The sequence below is a fragment of the Amphiprion ocellaris genome, chromosome 2 (genome assembly GCF_022539595.1).
Source record: "Amphiprion ocellaris isolate individual 3 ecotype Okinawa chromosome 2, ASM2253959v1, whole genome shotgun sequence".
In the NCBI taxonomy this organism is placed as follows: Eukaryota; Metazoa; Chordata; class Actinopteri; family Pomacentridae; genus Amphiprion; species Amphiprion ocellaris.
In genome coordinates this window covers 18,077,411-18,100,548 of record NC_072767.1, presented here as the reverse complement: position 1 = coordinate 18,100,548, position 23,138 = coordinate 18,077,411, and the positions used below count along the sequence as shown (strand labels likewise).

The 23,138-nt window shown below is 39.7% G+C and overlaps 3 protein-coding genes across 3 annotated transcripts; 2 read left to right on the top strand and 1 right to left on the bottom strand.

Moving 5' to 3' along the window:
• The first annotated feature begins 208 nt into the window (after nucleotides 1-208).
• Nucleotides 209-16,819, top strand: meltf (melanotransferrin). The gene is made up of 16 exons (XM_023287616.3): nucleotides 209-369; nucleotides 1,507-1,661; nucleotides 2,541-2,640; nucleotides 3,754-3,936; nucleotides 4,795-4,951; nucleotides 6,087-6,154; nucleotides 6,263-6,447; nucleotides 7,958-8,123; nucleotides 8,439-8,590; nucleotides 9,842-9,938; nucleotides 10,021-10,215; nucleotides 11,033-11,186; nucleotides 12,437-12,504; nucleotides 12,591-12,778; nucleotides 13,446-13,638; nucleotides 14,241-16,819. Exons 1-16 carry the CDS (start codon nucleotides 321-323, stop codon nucleotides 14,306-14,308), a joined length of 2,178 nt encoding a protein of 725 aa, XP_023143384.2. The 5' UTR covers nucleotides 209-320; the 3' UTR covers nucleotides 14,309-16,819.
• Nucleotides 16,820-17,787: 968 nt separating this feature from the next.
• On the bottom strand, nucleotides 17,788-19,089 carry ncbp2as2 (NCBP2 antisense 2 (head to head)). The gene is made up of 2 exons (XM_023287803.3): nucleotides 18,942-19,089; nucleotides 17,788-18,830 (listed from the first exon to the last, which is right to left on the bottom strand). The coding sequence occupies exon 2, from the start codon at nucleotides 18,758-18,760 to the stop codon at nucleotides 18,455-18,457; it is 306 nt and encodes a 101-aa protein (XP_023143571.1). The 5' UTR covers nucleotides 18,761-18,830; nucleotides 18,942-19,089; the 3' UTR covers nucleotides 17,788-18,454.
• A 67-nt stretch (nucleotides 19,090-19,156) lies between these two features.
• Nucleotides 19,157-22,664, top strand: fkbp2 (FKBP prolyl isomerase 2). Its single transcript, XM_023287791.3, has 2 exons — nucleotides 19,157-19,733; nucleotides 22,229-22,664. Exon 1 carries the CDS (start codon nucleotides 19,282-19,284, stop codon nucleotides 19,696-19,698), a length of 417 nt encoding a protein of 138 aa, XP_023143559.1. The 5' UTR covers nucleotides 19,157-19,281; the 3' UTR covers nucleotides 19,699-19,733; nucleotides 22,229-22,664.
• Nucleotides 22,665-23,138: the final 474 nt, after the last annotated feature.

Here is a 23,138-nt window from a genome sequence, read left to right as displayed (position 1 = left end):
TGTAAAAGACTCTTCTGTCCAGACTCTGGCCTGCAGCCAGGCAGCAGCAGAGACGTGTCCGACCAGGTAAACCAGGGAGGCACACTTCATAAACTCTACACGGAGCCTCAAATACCGGAGCTGAGAGTCTTGTGATCCCTGAGTCATGTCGTATGTGACTGAGCTGTAAATCAGTTAATATATTGTCCTGTCTTGGCTGCACATGAGGACTTTGGGCTGAATCCTGGTGATAGAAGGAGGACTTTGACTCAGGAGTAATCATATAAAGCAGAGGGGAAGGAAGGGCAGGGAGTTTCATCTGACAGAGAGGGACCGAGGCCATGGCCATGTGGAGGACAGTGGGAGCTCTGCTGCTCATATTACATACTGGTAAGAACTGCTCCTTATAGCCAAATATACTGTAAACAAACACAAAATGTTACAATGTTTGTTTTATCAGTTGTTTTTTAATAGTGTAGATTCAATGCATCTTGGTTTTGGGGGATGTAAAACCAGTTGTCTAATGTGAATCTACAGTACATGAGAAGCTTCTGAGAGAATAAAGAAACATTACTTCAGAAAAAAGAAGCAAAACTAATACACTTTATACGTTTCTTAACACAGTGACTCAGGTGGAATTTTTAAAAATAAATAAATGAAAGGAAAATTTAGGTAAAACCCAGAAATTAAATCATTAAACAGAAGGATAGAAGGATAAAGATACAAGTAATAGCTTTGGTACATCTGGAACAGTACTACCGGAAAAAGAAACTTTATATTACTTTAAATTGGTCATAGAAATATTGTATTTTGTAATTATTTCTTCACTTGACCTCACTTTATTGCCTCTGTAAGATGGCCCTGATAAGAAAACTCAACCTGCATGTACACTACTGTTGAAAAATGTGGGATCATCCAGACAATTTCATGTTTTCCATGAAAACTGACACTTTTATTCATGTGCTAACATAATTGCACAAGAGTTTTCTAATCATAAATTAGCCTTTTAACACCATTAGCTAACACAATGTAGCATTAGAACACAGGAGTGATGGTTGCTGGAAATGTTCCTCTGTACTCCTATGTAGATATTCCATTAAAAATCAGCCGTTTCCAGCTAGAATAGTCATTTACCACATTAACAATGCCTAGACTGCATTTCTGATTCATTTAATGTTATCTTCATTGAAAAAAAAGTGCTTTTCTTCAAAAATAAGGACATTTGTAAGTGACCCCAAACTTTTGAACGGTAGTGTGTGTCCTAACCCTGTCTACTGAACATTACTGGTTCTGATCCTTTTTCACCCATGAGCCTTTAAAGCAAAGCAATCTACTAAAGATCCCCATGTCTACAAACATAAAGCTATCCAGCACTCAGTGCAAAAATGCAGAAAAAACAGAGGAAAAGCATCTAGAAATGCAGTAGAAATGTTAAAATATTTTACTGGAGGTTCCAGGATGTTTTCATGGATGACTTGGTGGAATCATTTCCTACCTGAATGGTTTCTACGTCTGTCCCTCCCTCAGTGTTTGGCCAGAAGACCATCACATGGTGCACCATCTCAGACCAGGAGCAGAGGAAATGTAACGCCATGTCTCAGGCCTTCAGCGAGGTCTCCATCCGACCCCTCCTCAGCTGCGTCAACGGACTGACGGTCGAAGGCTGCGCTCAGAAACTGCAGGTCAGATTTGGATGACGGGAACTTTGAATCCCTTTTTGAGCCTCGCTGAAACCAACACATTCAAACACGAATACTATGAGTTGCACATTAAAAGCTAATAAAACTCTGTGACATGAGAACACACAATCACACATCAGATAACAGCAGAAAACAAGAGAAACTGCTGCAATAAACCAGTTAAAAGGTGAACATTTATCAGGGAGCTCAAAGCACACTGGTTCATTTATGACAACCTGAGATCTGATCTGAGAACAGGGTCTGAGGTCCTACACTCGAAGAAATGAACGTTTTCTTTAGCATTTTTAGTTAGAGTTTTTAAACAATTTTAGGGTTATTTTACGAGTTCAGTCACAGATTATAACCAGTAAAATCACAAAAAACAGAATCAATTTGCACGCCAAGCCTATAAAACAGGCCATATCTGTAAATAATGACTACTAAAAAAATCAGTGTTTCTACAAATAGTAATTCATACCAAAAAAAATCCGCTGTTTAGTAGAAAAAGCAGCTGATAGGTTTCAAATTTTAGAGAAAGTCAGATTCGACAGCAGGTTCACTGTGTGACCATAAAATCGCACTGTTTTATTGTATTTAAATCCACTATTTAAATTAAATGTTTGTTGCTATTTATTCCAAGATTTTTCCCATGTTTTTCTGGAACCTTTGCTGCCACATCTTCAGTTTTGTTCTTTGTTGTTGTTGTTTTTAAACACTACAGATTTTTGTTTTATTTTTGACAGTGTAGTATACCTAAATGTTTCAAACCATGATTAGGCCACAGTGACTCCTTACAATATTCTACATTTTTTAACATTGCCACCTTAATGTTTCTCCATATTGTTAGCATTATGAATCTCTTTCTTCGCTGTGCCTCTGCAGAAAAAAGAAGCCGATGCCTTTTCCATGTTTGGCTCTGAGGTCTACAAACAGGGGAAGACTGCTTCCTTCAAGATGGCTGCCAGTGAATCAAAGGCTGGTGGTAAGATTCAACAGTAACTTAACAGGCATCAAGTAAAGGAGAATGATTAGGAGACTGTTGTCTTGACTCTACTGTGCCTGTGAAGAAATGACAGTCCCTGAATGAGCAGAACAACACTGATGATGACTCTGAGTGACTTCAGTTGATAAGACTTGAAGTCCTCTGGTGGGACGGTGATGTTGTTTTACAGAAAAATATTTCATTTCAAGTAAAAATCCTGCCATAAGGTAGCCCTGGTAGTTCAACTGGTTGAATGGGCGACCCATAAACAGGGGCTATAGTCTCTGGTTCAGTGGTTATGGGTTCAAATCCAGTCCATGGCCCTTTGCTGCAGGTTTTTCTCCTCATGTTTCCTGTCTTTCTCTCTACTCTGTCCTATATGACAAAAAAACCTAAAAGGCCAAAAAAAAAAACTTTAACTAGATCAATCCTTCCATAAAAAAAACTCAACTTCAGTGAAAGCACATCGGCTTTAGCAGCAAAATGTATTTAGAGTAATGAAGTAGAAGTAGTGGTTTAGTTCCTCTGACTGATAGATTATTATATTGAACACCATTAGATTATTATTAGTGAAGCATCAGTGTGTCAGCAGAGTCACTGTTACTGTTGCAGCTGCTGCAGGTTTGAACTACTTTATACAAACTTTTATACACAGGGACCAGAGTTCTCCTCACATGTTTAGCTAAACAATTAGTTCATGCGATCAAATGATACATTCTAAACTCAAATTCAGCTCATATTCTCATGACTCATACGCTCTGGTCTTGCCTGCTGTTCTAGATCCAAAACCAGTGGCTCTTCTTTAATCAAAAAAGTTAATCTGTTAATGTGTGTCCTGATGACACATTAGCTGGAGTGACTTTGAACAGCACAAAGTTATTATTAGCTATTATTCTCAGTTATGACAAATGTTACCTTGATTATTGATCTCTGTACTATATGTGGCACATTTCAAAGCTTCCAGGCTGTACTTTGCTCTCCTACATCTTACTCATGTTCTCTGATAATAGAACCAACGTGTCAGACTACACAATGTTGTCCAGGTATGTGTAGAAGCTGGTGTTTCAGTGTTGTTCAGTTTGTGTTTTAACACCACTGCTGTTGTTTCCTCAGATACCTTCTCCTACTATGCTGTTGCTGTGGTGAAGAAAGTAAACTCTGCCATCAATATCAACAACCTGGCAGGAAAGAAGACCTGCCACACTGGGAAAGGCCGAACCGCCGGCTGGAACATGCCTTTGGGATACTTTATAGACCAGGGTTACATGTCTGTGATGGGCTGCGACATCTCAAAGGGTAAGAAATACCTTCTTAACGTTTCACTATGGAGTTTCCTAGAATGAAAACCACAGTGGCAACACAACGCAGCTAATATTAAAGAACCTGTGTGAGTTTGATTGACGAGTCAGGAAAAGGCATGCAGGCAGGTAGGGATAAATACCTGGGACGCCCCAAAAATCGTTTAGAACCGAGGAAGCGTCTGGGATGAGAATTGAAACATCTTCAAGAACCAGAAAAAGAAGTCCAGTTGCTCGTGTACTGAAGCACTTTGGATTACCATGACCTGGATCACATAAACCAAAAATCATACCAACAGACAAAATACACAAATAAAATGTGCGATTTCATGTCCAAACCATGAAATAATTTAACTCTGAAATGCTTTGTCATCCTGCTTTTTTACCTCAACAACATAATGTATTGTAGGTCATTGTTTTGATTCCCCCAGGTTTTATGTCAAAATGTAATTTTGTAGTTAGTTGTTGACTTTATCTACTCGGTCCAACCAGAGAGGTTAACTGCACAACTGGAACGAGAAAGTGGCACTATCACCTAATGTATGAATGGAAAGAGGTGTTGGAAACTCTTACTAGCCTCTTAACACTCAACACTGTGTCAGGCAGCAGACAGAACAACAGGATTGGAAGAAACACCTCCCAAGGCCACAGGCTGAACTGCACATGAACTAATTACATTGTAATGTTTCCTACATAGTTTCTGCTGTTTCTTGATTTAAAAACATAACCAGATTCTGGTTTGGTAATCACGATGCCTGGTTTAGCCACCATGATTAAAGTTAAACCATTTTTACAAAATATTTTACTAGCATGGACTTGACAGACGCAATAGAAATGTTTGTGTGTTTATGATCAGGTGTGGCCGATTTCTTCAGTGCGAGCTGTATTCCTGGAGCTAATGAGCCTGGTGACCCTTCCTCTCTGTGTCAGCTGTGCAAAGGAAACGGCAAAGGACAGCATGTATGTGAGAAGAGCAGCAGTGAGATGTACTTCAGCTATGAAGGAGCCTTCAGGTAATACACAGTTTCAGGTGGAGGGGCTCACATGCACAAACATACACATGCAGTCAGACTGGCTGCTAAAACATAGAACAGAGAAACTTGGTTAAATGACTCCACTGTATCTTTACATGTTAGGTAGTTATTTACTAATATATTAATGTTATGTTCATGTTCAAAATTTTGCATATCGCACCTTTAATACTGAAAATGATTAAATGAATTTACAGTGATCCATTTAAATTCTTCAGAAGGAGGCACTGATGCTAGAAAGATCTAATGTTTTGTTGCACAAAGGTACTCTAGTACAGTGAAAAAACTTTCATAATCAAAGCTGACTATGTTTCTGGTTTATAGTAAGTTAGGCTAAGCCTCCGTGGGCAGTAGCTTCATGTTCACTGTATAGAGAGTGGTACTGAAGTTATAATCTAAATCTCTGCCAGAATTTAAATAAACATACACTACCGTTCAAAAGCCTGGGGTCACACAAACAATTTCATGTTTGCCATGAAAACTCACACTTTCATTCATGTGCCAACATAACTGCACAAGGGTTTTCTAATCATCAATTAGCCTTTCAACACCATTAGCTAACACAATGTAGCATTAGAACACAGGAGTGATGGTTGCTGGAAATGTTCCTCTGTACCACTATGGAGATATTCCATTAAAAATCAGCCATTTCCAGCTAGAATAGTCATTTACCACATTAGCAATGTCTCGGCTGTATTTCTGATTCATTTAATGTTATCTTCATTGTAAAAAAAAAAAAAAAAAAAAAAAGTATTTCGTTCAAAAATAAGGACTTTTCTAAGTGACCCCAAACCTTTGAATGGTAGTGTATGTCCCACACCATGCACTGTGCACATACAAAATATTCCTCCATTATTAAGTGTGCTGAACTGAAATTGCTCATACAAGAAAAAATAAAGAAACAAACACAAAGATTTTTGCACTTGATGTGTATATTATTACTGAACTGAATTTAAAAAAAACAAATAAACATTTTCAGGCTAATACTAGAAAGGGGCACAGGTGTGATGTCAGCATTCTGTTTGTGACTGAGAGTTTCATTGAAAAATTGGGGTGAAATTCCACAATTAGATTATATTTTTAAAAGTGAACCTCTCCTGTTTTTTGGTCTCTTCAGGTGTTTGGCTGAAGATGCCGGTCAGGTGGCCTTCATCAAACACACGACTGTTGAGGAGAACACTGATGGTAACGTCTTAGTGGGTTATTGTAACAACTGGTGACACATTCAGCCACTTACTGTACTCAGTTAACTTGTCAGCATGTGTGTGACCTAACTACTAACTTCTTCAACAGGTCGCGGTCCAGCCTGGGCTCAGTCCCTGCTGTCATCCGACTATGAGCTGCTGTGTCGTGACGGCACCAGAGCTCCTGTCTCTCACTGGCAAAGATGCCATCTGGTCCGCGTCCCATTTCGTGGCGTCGTGGTCCGAGAGGACATCAGTCCCTCTGTGGTGTTTGACATGTTGAAGGAGGGTCAGGTACGTCCACACTAACTCTGCCTTCTGACGCCTCACAAACACAGGCTTGTCCTGGTCAATATGTTATAGTATCTTCTTGGTCACAATTATCTTCAGGTGTACTTTTATACAACATATCCAAAATATGAGGTCCGTTGCTGTGGGGACAATAATTTCTCAGATACAGGGATAACACAGATAACAGGTTTTTAAAGAGTATTTATAGTGTTGGAGTTGGTTGTTTACACTAAAAATGTATAAAATAGTTTAGTAACAAAAGACCTCTAGAGAGAAGCTAAAACTGAAGCTGCTCTCTCAGACCTGCACAGATGGCTAATTACTGCTTGAAGTAGGATTGAAAATTGTAAAAACGACACTGTAGGAAATGCATGTTGTTTAACCAGTTTAGAGCACTGTGGTTAAACTTGAACCCCCAGACTTTTTAGGAGCACTTTAGTAAGTTTCAGCACTAAAGTATTAATTAAGTGGGCATGCAGATTTTGTTTCAACTTGTCTTGGAGTTGTAAATGTCCTATTTTCCATATTTTCTGAGAACCTTTAGCGCTTCTTTGCTAACATTTGCGATTCCATAAAAGCTGCAGATGGTAAGCATGATATGACTGGATCATTTGAACAGTTATTCACATGAAACCATATGAGGCATTTAAAGAGGAAAATCACTCTTTGTGAGTCCAACTACACACAACTTTTTGTAAGAAGCCAAAAAGATTGAAGACCACGGGTTTAATCTTTGACTATGGAATCTTGTTATATTCTCCATTGTGTAAATTTTCACCATAAATGTAACTATAGCTGACAAATACATGTAATGAAGTTGAAAAAACACCATAATTTCATCTTAAATACAGTGGAATGGAGGCATAAAATAGTCTGAAATTGAAATATTCAGTTAAAGTACAAGCTCATCAAAATTTTAATTAAGCATAATACTTGAGTAGATGTATTTTATTACTTTCCTAATATGTAGCTTATCATCCCACCCAGTTACCAAACTATAGGTTTAGTTTCAGAACTAAATTCATTTAGATTTGAGCACATTTAAACCTGGGGGAGGCAGGATTTTTTTGCCATCATTGCACAAAAATTCCATAAGAAGCAATGTTGTAGCATGTTGTAATTTGAGTGATCTGAGCGAGAGCAATACTTCTGGCCCATTTTCAGGCCTTCGAAAATCTATCCCGCAATGGGCGATTATAGCCAAACACAGGGCTTTTCACCCAGAAGAGGTGAGATAGTGCTATTTGTGACAAAGTCCACGATGATAGCACGATGTGGTGGAGCAACAGGTTTAACAGAGGACTTTAACTTGGCAGAGGGCAGCTTGCATCCAAGATGAAGCAGCAAGTGAATGTTGCCTTTTAGTTTTACTGTCTTTAGGGGGAAGGTTAAGGCCTGCAAGAGGAGGGCTGTTTCCTGCCTACTTCAGCTTTAACTTTTCACCGTGCTAATGCATTCCCACTGAGTGATTCTGTATGTGAGACATCTTTTAAGTGCGTCCTCTTGTTTGCAGGACAAGTCAGGCTTCAAGATGTTCTCATCTGCTGAGTATGGCGGAGGAACTGTGCTTTTCTCTGAGTCGACCACCACGTTGGAGCCGGTCGAGTCCGAGCATCCCAAGACGTGGATGGGTGACGTGTATTCTAATGCTATGACAGCCATGGACTGTAGAGCTGAAGGTAAAATCATGTCCACTAAGCACTGATATAAAACTTACAATACCGCTGCTGCATTTTTTAATTATTTAAAGAATATTGGGATAATTTAGCTGTAACATGATGTACCAATCATATATCATAATGCTAAACCATGCAGATATTCAATAAGCAAAGCTAAAACTGATGTTTTAAGCAACATTTGAGGGAAACAGCATCCGTAGCTTTCTTAATAGCTTCCCTGTTAAATGTATTGATTTCTATTTAGCCCTGTGTGATCTACCTATCACCCTCTCTATCTGTCTTTACCACCCACCCATCCCTTTATCTCCATGCCAGACCTCCCAGCCGCCGTGCGCTGGTGTGTGCTGACCAGCAGTGAGCAGCAGAAGTGTGCTGATATGGGCGCTGCCTTCCAAAGTAAAGCTCTGACTCCAAGAATCAACTGTGTCTTCGGCGTCTCAGTGACCGACTGTATGAAGAAAATCCAGGTACCTGATGCTGATTGTTGCTGCCAGTACAGCTGCAGTGCATTCATTTTCAGAAACTGGTCATTTAAGATTGCAAAATTTGGACGAAGCTGAACATTTTAGTCTTTTAAGTGTCGGTACGACAGATAATCACATTCAGTTGTAAATACTGTGGTGTCATAATAAACACTCAGCAGCTATTCAGCATTATTCAAGTCATACATGCTGAGTTTGATTTTGCTGTTGTTAGTATAATCAAAGTTATTTGGGCTGTATGCAGACGTCTGCATCTGTGCAGACTCTCGCAGAGCTTATTTATCTCACAGGGACCTCAGCACACCCTTGTGAATGTGGAAAGTATAACAGTGGGTTTATAGTTTCATCAGGTTACTTACAGTGCAGCCTGAAGGGAAGCATGACTTAATGTACAAATTCCTGTTTCTCAGTGTAACTTGGTGGTATAAAATTGTTCACACCTACGGACAATTTCCAATTAGCAGTTAACCTCATTATGTCTTTGGACTGTGGGAGGAAGCCAGAGAACCCAGGGAAACCCATACATGCACAGGGAGAACATGCAAAGTCCACAGAGAAAGATCCCAGTCCCAGGCCAGAACATGAACTAGAACTAGGGATCTTCGAGCTGTGAGGCGACAGTGCTAACCAGCAAGCTACTGTGCAGCCTCTCCAAAAAAAACCGCATCTTTTCTTTTTTTGTGGCACATCTTCTCGTTATCCATCAGTGAACATACATAGTTAAAGATATATACAACCTTTCAAAAGTTTGGCCTCACTTACAAATGTCCTTATTTTTGAAAGAAAAGCATTTTTTTCGATGAAGATAACACTAAATGAATCAGAAATCCAGTCTAGACATTGTTAATGTGATAAATGATTATTCTAGCTGGAAACGGCTGATTTTTAATGGAATATCTCCATAGAGGTACAGAGGAACATTTCCAGCAACCATCACTCCTGTGTTCTAATGCTACATTGTGTTAGCTAATGGTGTTGAAAGGCTAACTGATGATTAGAAAACCCTTGTGCAGTTATGTTAGCACATGAATAAAAGTGTGAGTTTTCATGGAAAACATGAAATTGTCTGGGTGACCCCAAACTTTTAAATGGTAGTGTATATGCTTGTAATTTGATAATACAGAGAACGCTAACATATCCATTGGTGTATAAACACAGTCTCTTGACCAAATGATGCTGTTTTTCCAGCAGTTCTGGCATCCTGACCTCAGTTCTTTTCCTTTCATGTGTGTGTAGAACAACGAGGCTGATGCCATCACCCTGGATGGAGGTTACATCTACACAGCAGGAAAAGACTACGGTTTGGTGCCTGCGGTTGGCGAGAGCTACACAGGTAAAAAAACACAAACATACAGAGACAAATTCTGGTTTCAGAAACAAGAAACACTCAGACAGACATGCTTCTTTCTCTCTAGGCGACCGTGATGGTGCCAACTACTATGCCATCGCAGTGGTGAAAAAGAGTAGCTATGACATCCGTAACCTTGACGACCTGCGTGGCCGTCGCTCCTGTCACACTGGATACGGTCGCACGGCTGGCTGGAACGTTCCCGTAGCAACGCTGATAGAGAAAGGCCTGATTGTCCCTGAGCACTGTGAGATACCCCAAGGTCAGTGTGACGGGTGTGTTAGTGTATGTGGCAGAGGTGTAAGCTGTGGTCACTTCAGCTCACTGTCTGTAGAAACTTCAAGATGAATAGTGACAATAGTGAGCATTTCTAGTAACTACAACATTTCTTTTCTACTTTATGTTATATACTAGTTTTGCACATTTTTTTAAGTATTTTATCTTTATTAGTGCTTATTCATTTTTAAAGTGAATTATAGTTTTCTAAAAATCTACAGATTGCAACAAAGCACCACTGATCCAGTGCCCACAAACAGAGACAAGCAGAACACCTTCACATCTGAGAAAGTAGAACCAGACAATGTTATGTTCTGTTGACACATTGTTTCAATAGTAGTTTTCATTTTCTTGTTTTTCATAAAACTCTAAAACTGAGAAACACTGAACATCTCACAGTTGTTAGAGAGGTCAAAACCTGAAAGAACATTTCCTTCAAACTCTAGCAGTAAACTTGGATTTGGCTTTACAGTAACTTGTTTAGATTTTTTTTATAAAGTTTGAGGACCTGCAAGGACAGATGGAAAAAAGTTTGTGCAGCAGAGTCCATGAAATTATGACTCTTAGTCCCTCATGTGAGTCAACTTCTAAATGCATTGCATTGCATTTCCCATAATGCCACTCTGTAATATTTTCACAAAGCCAGACAGCCCTGATTACATCATCAGGGTAATATTCGTAGTCCAGGGTCACACTTGTTACAGACTGAGCAAGCTGACGTTAAAGCTAAAACGTATGGAATCTTTAAGTTTAAACTGCTGTGCCAGTCTGTGACTGTATTTCCTGTTTCCCATGATTCTTAGCGGTGGGAGGGTATTTCAAGCAGAGCTGTGTACCAGGTGCCAACCAACCTGGTTTCCCCGACAACCTGTGTGGTCTGTGTGTGGGAGACGCCTCAGGACAGAACAAATGCGAGAAGGGACAAGACCTGTATGACGGATACGACGGTGCCTTCAGGTACTAGACACATCCCAAACCTCTTCACCTCATCAGGGGGGCATGTTTTACTGAGCTGTAAACTGAAACAGCCACGTTTTTCTAATTCTACATCTTCATTTACAGATTTTCTAAAACAATGTGCTGAGAGTTACTTAAAGCGAATATAATCAATATTTTTTATAGTGGATCGAATAGCTGGGTAAAAACGATGTGCTGATGTGAGAAGCCTCACTCACAGAGATGAACCTTCATAGAATTATCACCTAAATCTGCAGCTGTCCTCACCTTTATGGAGCTTTACAGGCTGGCCAGCCCTCAACCTTACTGTTCTGGTTCACTCTCATCACTCATAACTTTGCTTCTAGAAACCACAGGCAGCTGATATTAGTTTAAAAAAAAATCTTTTCAGCAGAAATACACAATCAGAGACAAGCTGGTGATCATAGTTAAGCATTTAATACTGGACTGAGATACAGCAGGTAGTGCAGCTGGAAAACCTCTAATGGCAACAAACTGCTGTCAATAAAACATAGTTGAAAAATGTTGGCAGGACACTTCCTGTGGAAAACATACTTATCTAACTATTTCCCAGAATAAATATGTTTATTGTGTGAGGATTTTCTCTTTGTAAAACTTATATTTGCACAACACCTCACTAATGTCATACAGACACCAATGCACATGCATAGTTGGCTGCACAGTGTGGAAGTAAACCCAGAACCTAGGAAAAGAATTGTTCTTCTGCATTTTTCGGTAGAATTTTCTTACAAGGGAGAAGCTGCCAACTTTGAATCTGGTATCCTGTTTGTATGTCGGTCTAAACACTACAATATACAAGATCCACAGAAACAGCTGCCTTGAAGGTGAAGCCATTCAGAGTAGAAGTGCCTTTGAGTACACTGTCGCTGCTGCTAAATTTATCCAAAATTAACCCAGAATGCGAAAAAAAAGATTTAAACGGCACATTCTCTTGCCACTTTTTACAACATCTAATCTTCAGCTTCTGAATGCTGTTAAGAATGCATGTCACAGAATTTTAAGCTCTGTGATTAGAGGTTTCCTGCACCTCACGAGTTGTATGCAGGTCTTAGCTTTTTATAAAAATAAAAAAAGGATATTTTCTAACATTGCTGTTCATTCCTTGAACTGAAGATTTAGCCAGAATAGCTTGAAATCCTCTATCTCCACTGTTCCCCCAACAGATAAGATACAAGCCTGAGTATGCAGTCATGCGTCACCTACATGTATTTGTTCATGTGTTCAACCAGGTGTCTGGCTAAAGGAGACGGAGATGTGGCTTTCATCAAACATTCTACCATCTTCCAGAACACCGATGGTAAGACAGGCAACTTCAAGATCCTTTAAAAAGTCTCATAATTTTATGTGGGGTGAGTAATGACTTCATTCTGTGTCTTTATTCAGGTCAGTCATCTGAGTCGTGGGCTGTAGATCTGCTGTCTAAAGATTTCCAGCTGCTCTGCTCTCAGGGAACTAAAGCTGAAGTCACACAGTACAGATACTGTAACCTGGCCAGAGTCCCCTCTCACGCTGTCATGGTTCGACCTGGCACCAACATCCACGCTCTGTATGGACTCCTGGACCGCGCACAGGTAACAGGACTCATGCAGAAAGGCATAGAAAGTGCTTCTGCCATTGGAACTTGCCTGAGAAGGATGTTGATCATTTACAATAAGAGAAACAGATGTGTGATTGGATGGGATCTAAAGGTTCCTATTTTTTTGCCATGTTGTCTGAAATTCAAAAAACGTGGTGAACAGTGATGTTTTGGTGATTAAATGTTGATCAGAGATTCAGAAATAAAGAGTAGTAGGCCTGACTCTGCACTGTATTTTATAGTGGACTGAAACCACACTTTTTCATTCACTTAATTTGAAGTTACAACAGGATCATCTTGCCATCTTGAAGAGGAGTTCAAACGTCAACATTTCTTTCTATAGAAAAGTGCATAAATTCTGAATTGGATCATACAATATGTACTGTATTGCTGAATATTTATTGCTACAGACATTATGAATAAGTTCTTAAGATAATTTACCTTTAACCAATAAAGAAAGAAAGAAAGAAAGAAAGAAAAAGAAAGAAGGGCAACAAAGCACTCAATGTGAAGATTTACACTGAATAGACTCTTACAGGTAATGACAGGAAATCATTGGCTACCTGGGATGTATGAAATCAGTTTTGTTGATAATGTTGGTGTGTATTTAGCTCATTGTAACTACTCATTTCCTGTTTGTCCCTGTATCTGTTCCTGTGTAGGATTTCTTTGGCAATGATACAGGTACTGGTTTCAGGATGTTTGACTCGAAGGCCTACCAAGGCACAGATCTCATCTTCAAAGACTCCACTGTTAGCCTTGTGGGCGTTGCTGACAAGAAGACCTACCAGGAGTGGCTGGGTCAGGGCTACCTGGATGCACTGGTCAACATGGAGTGCAGCTCATCAAGTGCAGGTACAAAACAAACACTGATGCTCTTTGATAGCTTGACATTTTTAGGAATATTTTTCTTAAAGAGAGTTGAAACAAAATAAGGCTACCACTCCCATGTCTCCATGCTAAATATGAAGTTACAGCTAGAAAGCAGTTAGCTTAGCTTAGCTTAGCATAAAGACTAGAAACCTGGGAAACTGCTGGCCGGGTTCTGTCTAGGAATTGAACAAACAAGATATGATTTAATTAGTGAGCGTTAGAGATGTTAGCAGGTGGATTCTTTCATTTTGGATGGAGCGATGCCACTGGTTGTGCTAAGCTAAGCTAACGTCCCTGACTTGAGCCTCATATTTATCCTACAGAGGGATATTAATCATCCTCTTGGCAAAAAAGAGAATATTTTCCAACATGTCAAACTATTCCTTAAACACTGAAACTGTTAGCTCAACCAATCTGTCACCTTAGTTTAGTTTTTTTCTGTTTTGACCTGTGAATAAAGGAACCTTTTGTCCAATCAGTGCAAATTTCAGAAGATAACATGGCGTGCTGTGATTAGATGTGTTTTTTCTGTGTTTTTTTCTACAACCTCTCTAATGTTTTTTTAATTCCACTCCCTCCTACAGTGGTGTCATCTGCATGGCTGCTGCTGATGGCCTTGTTCAGCCTCATGCTGACCAACTACTGCATGTAAAGACAGAACATGACACACACCTCTTCTCCTACCGTATATTTCCATTCCTTTTCTCCCTTTTATAAACTTCCTGTTTCCTAACTTTATCTCTCCTCTCTGTCTCGATGTCTGTCCGATCAAATCACCCATCATAGCATTAGTCCAGAGCAGGTTAGCCCCACTGTTCTGGTATCCCTCGTCCTTTTTTGTCTCTTTGCGTCATGTCTACCTGATTGTATGCTAATTGGACATATATGCGAGGACGGCATGTTGGGACTGCCTTTGGATTTAAATGGTACAAGTGTTAAAGCAAATGAAGCACAATGTCTCCTGACTGTAGCAGAGATGTAAGTAACATAACAAATAACTTAGATCCAGTGTGATTAGATGAGAGAAGATGCTGCTGCCACTTTGTTTACTGAAGGTGAGCTGCCATATCAGTGAGTATGCTGCCACCTGTTACATTGCTCTAGTGCATCCTTGTCTCAAAAGCTAGTTTTACAAAGAGGAGTCAATCTGGTTTTTGACCTCACATGAGCTTCTGATTTACCTCAGAGAAAATGAATCTGATGAAGACCTGGGATGAAAGATGATTTTTTACTCCGCCAATGAACAGTGGAGTTATGTGTCGATCGCCGTGCATTTGTCCGTCTGTTTGTTCACAACGTTACTCTAAAACAGGCAAACAGATTTGGATTAAATTTTCAGGGAAGGTCAGAAATGACACAAGGACCAACTGATAGATTTTGGCAGCGATGCGGCTTATAGTCTGGATCCACAGATTTGTTAAAGATTTCTGTATCACTGAGATAGCGGCACGGTGTCACTGTAATTATGACTACAAGTGAACACTACATCAGCTGCCTGCTGACGATCACATGGTTGTGATCCTACTACAAATCCACCGCTGCAGACTTATCGGGACTTATCCATCGGAAATGATACAAGGAACAATTGGTTAAATTGTGGGGGTGTTTCCAAGTCCCATCAATTCCCACCGCCTGCTACATGTTTAGGTCACGCGATTCGGTATCTGTACATAACACACACATGCATAACACACGCCTGTGGTCAGCACAAGGTCATTTTGTTTGTGGGTACATCTGTATTAAATGGCCACATTCTGTGATTTCTGGTCATCAGTAACTAATAAATAAACAAATGCTGCATTTAAAAAATAATAAATTAAAAATGCTGCATTTGGGGGAGTGAACAACCTTGGTGAATACCATCTTTGGCTTGGCTAAAAGGCTGTGGATTGACTTTCAAAAAGGCAAAAAAACAACAGACATAGCTTCCACTACAGGCAAGTGAGAAAATGCCTGTTTTGTTATTTGTGTGAACTGACTTTTTAACCTTTCAAAGTCATTAATATTTAAATATGCTCATTCAGTCAGCCCTAAACAACCTGTTTGTTGGTGAAAAATGACTTTCTCCTCCAGAACTTTTAGAATTGCATCACGCAAACCCATTTTAACAGATTCTACGTTAGCTCTTTTTCAAAAGCTTCATGTGAACATAGAAATCAGATTGCTGCTCTGCTCTGTTGCCACTTGCTCTGCATACAAATACAGTCCTTTCTTTCTTGCTTCAGGCTGTGTTTCTACTATAAGCTAATGCCGTATCAATGAATATGCGCTAGTGTTGCGTCCACACAGAGCTGTGCTGGGGATTGTGTGATGAGTGGTTGAGTGTTTGTTCATAGGCTGTCGGTTTCATGTGTTCTCCTCAAATACTTAACAACAGAAATAAGAATTATATAATTTGATCATCAACATGCTTTCCACCTAGCAGCCATTTTCACATCTTCTGAGTTCCATATAAATGGAGTGAGTAAAACTGACACTGGTCAGGTTCCATCAGATTTGGGAAGAAAATGAAGAAAACATCCTGGGATTTGTGTTGGAGAGTGAATGAGTTTTAGTTTTATCCAGATAGGAAAGTCAGAGGAGATTGTAGAATCAGAAGAAAGCAGAAAAACAAAGCTTAATTTGTAATTTGTAATTTTATGTTTGACTTATTACAGTTAGGAAATATTGACTTTTGGTTTGGGGAGGGTTTTAGCTCAATGTTTCTGGTTGTGCACAAGTGTGAAAGGAGTGAAATCCAGCTAAAAGACAATAATTGTTTTTATTAGATTGTTCTGAGTCGAAAAAATCAGATCTCATGTCTTCTCTCCTCAACAGCTCACTCCAGAAACACCTAACTCTGACTGTCAGACTCTTGTCGTATCTATTGTACGTTCCAGTTGTAACATGTTGATTGAATGTGTATTTTCCTATGTTAAGAGATTTATTTTTATATGAAGTTCAGGTGCCATATCAGTGTATATGTACTGACTCATGCTGTCAGAAACCAACGCCTTCTCTTCCTCCTGATAGAGATTTATTTCTATGTGAAATGACTGAACATGTAACTAATATTTAGTTGCCAGGCCAGTGTGTCTGCATAAGTATTGCTACATAAAGCTGCTGGATTTAGCTGTTGTCTGTGCTTGTTCAAATGAAATAAAGCCAAATACTGAACAATGTACTCTGTTGAGTTGTTCTGTTTTTAGTGGTGATTATTCACAATTTCAAAATGTTTCCTTCCATGTGAGGATTTCTGCTTCACATCTATTTAGTTTCAGACCTTTAACTGATACCACGTTTTCCTAATTTACCTCAGAATAAGTGTATTGTAGCTGCCTTTCTGCAGACACTAACATTTTAATTTTGAGCCCTTTATGTCACAAATCATTTCATCAAATATCCTGCTATGCATGGAGACAAACAGAACTTGATTTAAATAACCAAATGAAAGGTTCAGCTGTAAAATTTCTTCTTTTTTTGTGGTTGTTTGAAAGTAGTGGAAGTGAAGGAATAACTAATGGTTATACTAATAAATGACTGATCTTCTCATTTTTCTTGTTTAATTTAGTTAGGAATCTGTAGAAACAATATCTGAGTAACAAATTTAGAGCTCCATAGTTGCCAGTCTTTAGTCAAACTTGAGGTATTGCCTGAAGAAATCAGTGATGATAAAAAGATGGACAAAAAGTGGAGCAAAGTGCGACATTTGAAATGCTGTGAAACGTTTGCTTGAAAACTCTTATATAACTCAACAATCACTGATAAAGGTCAACTCAATGGGTCATAACAGCTGTACATGAAAATACAACATACAGTTACTGGGTCAAGCTGTTCTTTGCCACTGCAGATAACAAATGGGAGCAATAAAATGACCTTATTTATCTGAATTGGGTTGTAAAGTGTCTCATATCTACGGTGCATCTCTGCTGTACTTGTAAAAGCAAATGAACTAGGAACTTCGAGTCAGCTAACTGAGGACTTGACTCCTTTGTACTCTGCACTCTTATTTTAGTCGTTTCTTGGCATAAAAATTGTTTTTACTAATTAAAAACTAAACTTGAACTTGTCCCCTTCCAACATTGTTTATATCCTGAATGTTAGTGTACTAATTGCAAGTAATATCATTTGACACAATCTAGCAGTCAAAAGCACAGTTATAAATTATAATCTTTATTCATACAGTCCCACTGTCTACACATATCATATGTCCTCATATATGTACTTTTTTAAACAGAAAATTATTTTCCAAGTACAGAGTCAGAAAAAGCTTGTTGGCAGGATCAGTGTCACAGGTGAATGATTGCACATTGGTGGAAGTAAATAGGGGAAAATAGAAAGTTGTTCTTTTCCAAGGACTGATGTGGAGAGGCCGTCATTAAAGGCAGTCCTATTGAGTGTGTTCTCCTAAGAAACTTAATGTAATTACCTGTAATTGTCAGCTACATTTGGGCAGGTGCATTTTATGTCACCACACTAATTCCAAGACAGCTTCTCTTTCTGAAGGCTTTCTGAAAGATGAAATGCACCCTTTGAATTTCCACTTGTTCTAGCGTGAAAACACAGTTTATCATTTATTCTTCACAATCTTAACAACCACCTGCAGCTTTTTCCTGATGGTTGTAGTCTAACAGCATACATGTTGCTGTGCATTGCTGTGGCAGGTTGTTCACACATCATTTCTACTGTGCTGCAGTCCACACATATGGGGAATATAGGAGGGGACCATAAACACACCAGATGTTGTCAGACAGACAACAAACATGTAGTTATAGGTACCTTTCCAGACATTTTAACATCCTCTAACCAGCCTGTCCTCTTATTTCTTGATCTGCCTGGAGCCGTCCTTCCAGCCCTGCTTCACTTCATTCACAAATGTCTCTCGGACTTTCCTGAGGCGGTGGTTCATCTCTCCCAGGTCACCGGGGACTTTACCGGCCTCCTCCCGGACCTGCCGCAGCGTCTGGGACCGCATGACCCGCTCCGAGGCGTCCCGGCCGGCTATCTGAGCCTTGGTGATGGCGTAGGCTGTGATCTGAGCCGCCCTGCGGATCGGACGAGACTCTGCCAGCTTCTCCACGACATGGAGGTTGTTGAGGAGAGAAAATAACATGCGGGAGAGCATTCTGTCTCTCTGTTCGCGGTTAGCTTAGCTAGCTAACTCAGCCGTCCCGTCCGAAATGCGTGTTTCAGTCCTGAAATGACACCAGTGTTCACGTAGGTTAGCTGGAGATATAACTTTCTGACCCTCCCATGAAAGCTGAGTGGATAAATTCTAAAAAAGTACACATATAAAGTTGACTTACTTAAGGTGAACCAGTTGACCGAGACATTGGAACAGATGACATAACAGACTGTGGTAGGAAGCCAAAGTTAGACTCAAGCAGGTTATCAAGGATTTAGTGAAGCTCAGTTATTTATAATCAACTAATCTGAAGCCAACTTCACATTTTTACGGACTTATTTCTTGGTGACACAACCCGGTGAACTACTTCCTGCCGTGTCGTTTGCACATGCGCTCTCGGTACCAGATTGGCGGCTCACTTCCCTTCTTTCATCCGCACAGATTTTGCTGTCTGGCCGTAGGTCGGAGGCCTTTCTGAACTTTCCACCCGGTACCAGCTGGACGCGGAGCGGACTGCAGCCATGCGGGTGTTGGTGCTGTTCGCGGTGGCGGTGCTGTCTCTGAGCCCGGCGGCGGTGAACGGAGCCGAGAAGAAGAAGCTGCAGATCGGCATCAAGAAGCGCGTCGACAACTGCCCCATCAAGTCCCGCAAAGGAGACGTGCTGAACATGCACTACACCGGCAAGCTGGAGGACGGCACCGAGTTTGACAGCAGCATCCCCCGCGACAGGCCCTTCACTTTCACGCTGGGCACCGGCCAGGTGATCAAAGGCTGGGACCAGGGCCTGCTGGGCATGTGCGAGGGCGAGAAGAGGAAGCTGGTCATCCCCGCTGAGCTGGGCTACGGGGACCGGGGGGCTCCTCCCAAGATCCCCGGAGGAGCGACGCTCATCTTCGAAGTGGAGCTGCTGAGCATCGAGAGGAGATCCGAGCTTTGACGAAGAGGAGACGGCGAGGAAGGCACTTTGAAAACGTGAGTTACTGCAGGTGGATGTCACCTATATGAATCCATCCAGGTGCATTCAGGCTCCATGTGGCTCCATGTCCGGCTGGATTAACCTGCTCCGGGGTCCTGAGGGCAAAAATGAGCAGCTGGGGCCTCTTTTTTCTTTTTATTTAAAAAAAAAAAAATAAATAAATAAAAATCTCTTTCTGTGCACGCTTCCTGCATTATACCTCAGACTCAGGCTTTCTTTTAGCAAGTTTGATTAAACTCAGAGCAACATGCATCACATATACTTCCAGTCAAAAGTTTGGACACGCCTTCTCATTCAATGTTCTTTATTTATTTGTATTATTTTCTGTACTATGTATTCTTCTATAGTTTTGATGTCTTCAGTGTTAATCTACAATGTAGAAAAACAATAAAAAGCATCGGATGAGAAGGTGTATCCAAACTTTTGACTGTAAAAGTGTAGGTTTCAAAACTATTTTTAATGTCCAGAAGTGTGTGTGTGTGTGTGTGTGTGTGTGTGTGTGTGTGTGTGTGTGTGTGTGTGTGTGTGTGTGTGTGTGTGTGTGTGTGTGTGTGTGTGTGTGTTGTTTCCTTACATTTAGCAACATCTATCAAATCATTTATCTGGTTTCTGGTCATTTCCTATATCATCTATTGTTGTTGCATTAACTTTACTTAAACTCATTTCTATCAATGAGCAGCACTGTATAACTAAATACACCTTGTCTAATTTGCAGTAAGTTTACCACCTCCTTATCCTTATGTCCCTTAAAGAACAACTAATGCAGCACTTTTAAAAGTGATCTATGAAACATGAGTTGACCTCTTCATGTAATGACACCCAAAATGTTTTCCATAACACATGAAGTTTCTCACCGTACAACCTTGCGTGCTGTTTAGTGGTGTACTGATGATTGTTTTGGTCTGTGGGTTTGATCAGTCAGACAGAAAAAAGTCAAAAACATTGTAGTAATTCTGAAACATCCCTTAAATGTCCCTGAAAAAGCATATTCATTTTTTACAAAAATATGGAAGACATACACTACCATTAAAAAGTTTGGGGTCACTTAGAAATGTCCTTATTTTTGAAAGAAAAGCATTTTTTTTCAATGAAGATAACATGAAATTAATCATAAATCCAGTCTAGACATTGTTGATGTGGTAAATGACTATTCTAGCTGGAAACGGCTGGTTTTTAATGGAATATCTCCATAGGGGTACAGAGGAACATTTCCAGCAACCATCACTCCTGTGTTCTAATGCTACATTGTGTTAGCTAATGGTGTTGAAAGAATAATTGAAGATTAGAAACCCTTGTGCAATTACATTAGCATATGAATAACAGTGTGAGTTTTTGTGGAAAACATGAAATTGTCTGGGTGACCCCAAACTTTTGAATGGTAGTGTATGTAAAAATAACCACCATACCTGTGATGAACTGGTGACCTGTCCACGTGTACCCCACCTTTGGCTCTAAATCAGTTCCTGCACCCCGGCGACACTCGTTAGGATAAAGCGGTGTATTGATAATGGTTGGATGGACATCAAAATAGGCATTGTATAATTGTAGCTTTTTTGTAGGGCACAAATGTAGCCCCAAAACAAAACCCAAAACTAAGGTAAAGTAATAGTAGAAACTATTACAAAAATGTTGGATAAATAAATGAATCAAAACATATTCAGAATATTTTGGGGGTTTTTTTGCATTTTTTTTACAAGCAGCTCAGTTTGGAATATCGCAGGATTCACAGCAGAAGACACCAGCTCTTATTGGAGACACATTTAAGCCAAAAACACTTTTCATTACTGACCTTTAGTTCTGGATCCAAACTAGCTCTACTTATATAGAGAAAATCTGTACCTTTTTGGGTTTGTTGAAGTGTTAACACCCTTCCTAATTTAATACAACCCAATTCTCAATAAAGTCGTTCTCATTTATGTATTTTTCTGTTTGTTGTCAGAAAACGGAACGAGTACAAAACAGTGACTGAAACCAGCTCATTAGGACTTCATGTTAACCAAAAGTCTGTAGCTAAAATGTTAATTTTAATTTAAATGTTAATTTTTAATCTTCCGACAAACTCACCAAACACACAAGTTAAAGCCAACGACCATGTGAATCCTATTTCGGCATTGAATTTTAGCCAAAAGGCTCATTAATTCTATTTGTCTCTGCACTGTCAATCACAGCCACAGAGCCAGTCTTCTTCCTGAAGGGGGTGGGGACAGCAGCAGCATTTAAAGCTACTTAAAGCATCTTTGCAGTATTTGAAGTTGAAGACTTTGTTCAATTTGCTGAAAAGAGGGCACATTATGGGACATTTAATGCTAAGCTAAGCTAAACACATGCTGGCTAATGACTCATATTTAGCGTGAAGACGTGCAAGTGTTTCCTACAGTGTTGAACTATTTCTTTCACAGCTATTTCCTCCCCCTCTAGGGGCCTCTCACCCATCGATTCAGACACTCTTGTTGTTTTTCTGATGGAGATGTTTGCTGTAATTTCTTTTCAGGTTCCAGGAGGTGCTGCGTTATTGAGTGGAGACCGTCTGACCTCTGATGAAGATTACATGGCAAACTTGAGAGGAGTTGGCACCGTACGACAGAGCTGCTGTTCTCCTTTTTCTGACTTTGCTTAATATGCTGTGACTGGAGTTATTATGTGATACAAGAACTGGCTGTGTGTGCTAAACATTAGGAGAACTGTTAGTCAGCAGCTAAGTCCAGTGTCTGTCTGCAGACAACGTCCTGCCATGTCGTCTCATTTTTGTTTTTAATTTTCTCTAATTTCTTAGCAGGTTCATTTATATCTGTACATGTTTTTAATGATTTTCACAACATAATTTAGGGTTGTTGATTAACTATGAAGTCAGGCTGAGGGTCAATTTAAGATAAATATTTTTGTTCTTTTCAAGTATTTGAATTAGGATAATAAAAATTTTGACCCTGTGGGAGCCTTTCAAGTGTTTTTTTTCTTATCTATTATTGGACAAGACGTTTAGCTGTTCTTCTCTACATTTGTGTTTGCTGGAGATCATCACCATGAGAAACAACTTCTTACTGTGGAACAAAACACAAGAAACTTAATGTGATTTGCAGTAAGCTTAACCCCTGTTTGTTTTATCACGTAGAGGACTTATACCAGTATGTTAACACTTTTGCAAGTCTTCCATTAAGTCTAATTAACGCACGGAAATATTTTAGTAGCTACACCATATAAATCCACTGTTTCTCAGCCTGTAATTTTACATACTGTTAGTGCCATACTAGTAATTATTGGTTTTGTAATATTACTTAGTTATTTTACTATGGCAAATATGGTTTAATCAAGACCACATGCCATAGTAGAATAATTGCTGTATTACAATAGTAGTGGAATATATTACAAAAATATCTATCACAAATTATGAAAAGTACAATATT

Coding starts and splice junctions, on each gene's coding strand:
- meltf (XM_023287616.3), top strand. CDS start 321: ATGGCCATGTGGAGGACAGTGGGAGCTCTGCTGCTCATATTACATACT. Junction 8,124..8,438: donor CATGGACTGTAGAGCTGAAG/GTAAAATCATGT, acceptor TCTCCATGCCAG/ACCTCCCAGCCGCCGTGCGC. Junction 10,216..11,032: donor GCACTGTGAGATACCCCAAG/GTCAGTGTGACG, acceptor CATGATTCTTAG/CGGTGGGAGGGTATTTCAAG.
- ncbp2as2 (XM_023287803.3), bottom strand. CDS start 18,760: ATGCTCTCCCGCATGTTATTTTCTCTCCTCAACAACCTCCATGTCGTG.
- fkbp2 (XM_023287791.3), top strand. CDS start 19,282: ATGCGGGTGTTGGTGCTGTTCGCGGTGGCGGTGCTGTCTCTGAGCCCG.